We start from the raw sequence: 3000 nt of genomic DNA on the forward strand, positions 1-3000 counted from the left end.
ACTTGGGGACATAAGAAAAGGAAGCAAACCGGGTCAAAAAAAGGAAATGGGAGTTGCTTATAAACAGTAAATTTACAGAGGTACAGAAGTTGTTGATCTCCTGCTCCTCCAGGCAGATCTAGCACACTCATAACTCACTTCATCAAAGCCCATCTTGTCCTGCTGTGAGGGCGGAGAGTACAGGTGCTCAGAGGCCTCAATGTCGTGGTCAACTGTTGACAGAGAGAGGAAGTAGGCAAAGGGTAAAAACAAAAAAAACAGGATTAGAGAACGACTGAATTTCCCCTGGATTGTGGTGGTTTATTTCATTTACTTTATTTAAAATCTGAGCTGAGAGAAGCGCAGTAAAGGAGGCCAAAGGAGGACAGAAAAATGAGAGGGAGGTGGGGGTTGAATAAACAGAGAGAGGGGAGGAAGAGATGGGGAGACATTACATTGGAGGGGGATTATAGCGAAGAGGGCTGACAGGGGGCAATCAAGGAGGGTCGTGGAGGTCAAGAAGGAGAAGAAACAAATTTGAGAGGTGAAGTTATCAAGGAGCAGCATATTGTTAAGTCACAACAGCTGGAGAGTGTGTGTGTGTGTGTGTGTGTGTGTGTGTGTGTGTACTCACTCAAAGCCTCCGTGATGGTGTGTATGAAACTCTCACTTTCATCTTCAACATTTTGCTGTGCCTTGAGAGGGACAGGCAGGAAACCGTAGTGTTCTCTGTTACACACATACATCTGCACACCTGGGAACACACAAACACATGCACGCACACACATGTACACGTAGGGTTGTGTAAATACAACATCTTGACCCAAGCATTTTCAAATAAACATGCAAAATAGACCACCTGTGGGTACTCATACCTCGCGCCACATGTGTGAGCATCACACTGTAGCCTGCATGTTATGTGGAAGTAAATAAAAACACTCGCAACAGAAAAACTGCTCGATGACCCTCAAAGTGTTATTGTTTTTCATTCAGCTCAGCCAGTAAATGAACAAGTGTTCCTGTTAGGACAATGTGATACTCAGTGGCTGACTGGAGTATGGAACCCCGAAAGTGCCCAATAAATTATTAAATAAATAATAATAATAAATAAAAAAGACGTGAAATAAATAATCATGTGAATAAATTGTTTAAATATTTATAAATGAAGCAACAATCAATGAAACTGAAGAAAATATTAAAACTTAACTCATTATTACCTCCACTAAAGAGGTATGTTTTCACCCGTGTCTGTTTGTTGGTTTGTTTATTTATCTGTCAGCAGGATTGGGCAAAAAGTACAGAACCGATTTGCATCGAACCCGGTGGAGAAATGGAGAATGGGCCAAGGAAGAACCCATTAAATTCTGGGGCAGATGCAGATAATTTAGGTTGAATTTTAATTTTTTTCTCTGAAGTCTGGTGTATGTTGTTTGACATTGGCCTCGGTGGAGGTCTGCGCTCTCTGAGTGCCACTCTAGTTACGAAATGTTATTTTGTCATTCTTATTTTCAAAGTTATATTTAGTTTTTTTAAAAGGTATCATTTTCATTTCAATACAAACATTTTACTTTTAAAATGCCTTTTTTCAAGTGTTTAGCCAGTTAGCTCCTGTTAGCTAGAGCAAGAACAATGTCAAAGCTATTCACAATCAACCCACTAGAGGCTGCTGCTGTAAATATACATGGTACAATGTAAGAAATATCCATAATTTTTGTGTAAAATTTAAATTGGGCTCCATTTCATCACTTTATTATTCAATTTGATTGTGCTTCAACTGATGACATGTTTAAGTTATTGGAATTTTATTTTTTAATCAAACATTTGTACTTCTTATATTTCAGATTTTTTTTTTTTCACTTATGCATGATATGTGTTCAAATATGTTTGTTTATGGCAAGCCTATTTAACTTTTACTGAAAAGCAGCCACTGTGCATGCAGGTAACATTCACAGGATAATAGTGACTGTTAACAGTAGCAGAAGTAGAGAAAGTCAGTACAACAACATTGTACAAACATTTGCCAGCATTAGCTAATATTACTCACCATAAGCTACTAGTCTACCAGACCAAGCAACACTGGAGCAGAAACATCCTGAGTGTGTTGAATTGAACAATGGTGCATTTTTAATTGCTTATGAATTCAACTTTTCATTTGTAAGAAGAATGCATGATTCTCTCTTCTGTCATGAATGCTCTTCTGTCACAAAGTTAGATATTTTCACTTAAATGCTGCATGATTGCATGTACTGTAATGAATTGGCGTAAATACGGAAACAAATTTGTGAGATGGAAAAAACTCTGCCTGTGTGTTTCTATGAATGTCTGCTAGTGTTTGTGCAAATTCTTTTATGTGTTTACTGTTTACTGAGTTGGAAGACGTATGCCAGACACTCTTGTTGGAAGGATTAATGGTACTGTTTGTTCCCAGTGGATGATTACTTACATCACACACACACACACACACAAATCTACCAACACTGGTATTGTTGCACACTTACAAATGCCCACAAGCACAGTCAAGAAACACACACGAATCCATTTATCCCTGCGCTCCCTCATCTGCCTTAATCTGACACATGTGCATGAAACAGTATGCAATCAGCTACTAATGAATTAATTAAGTCACTGATGATTTTCACTTCATCAAAGTGAAGCTGTCAGGAGGCATTTCCATCCCTGCTACAAATCTGGTAGATTGTTGCAAGTTGAAGGTTTCAAACTGACCTGCTTGACGTGCTGAGAAAGCAAACACCATGATGTCATCAAATGCCCAGCTGTAATCTGGGTGAGGGGGGTAGAAGGCCAGGTCCCGGCTGGATTCACGACGCAGGTCTAATAGGAAGGTGCTGTGCACCATGGGAACAGGGAAGCAGCCGAGTCGCTTCCACTCCCTGATTGGATGGTAGTCGGGGGTTCTCTTATAGTAACCCTTACAGCGAGAAAGGTAGATGAATGACACCAGGTTGAAGTAATAAATCTAGCTGATGCATGGACAGATGGATAAATTAAAGTTTAAACTGT

General features: G+C 39.5%; 1 protein-coding gene across 1 annotated transcript; it reads right to left on the reverse strand.

Moving 5' to 3' along the window:
• Positions 1-138: 138 nt before the first annotated feature.
• LOC120787928 (procollagen galactosyltransferase 2-like) lies at positions 139-2908 on the reverse strand (the record flags this gene model as incomplete). The annotated part of the gene is made up of 3 exons (XM_040123417.1): positions 139-212; positions 614-733; positions 2704-2908. Coding segments are annotated over 3 exons (399 nt in total), but the record flags the coding sequence as incomplete, so codon positions are not given.
• Between the last annotated feature and the right edge of the window lie 92 nt (positions 2909-3000).

Source organism: Xiphias gladius, unplaced genomic scaffold, assembly GCF_016859285.1.
Source record: "Xiphias gladius isolate SHS-SW01 ecotype Sanya breed wild unplaced genomic scaffold, ASM1685928v1 HiC_scaffold_839, whole genome shotgun sequence".
NCBI classification, from domain to species: Eukaryota; Metazoa; Chordata; class Actinopteri; order Istiophoriformes; family Xiphiidae; genus Xiphias; species Xiphias gladius.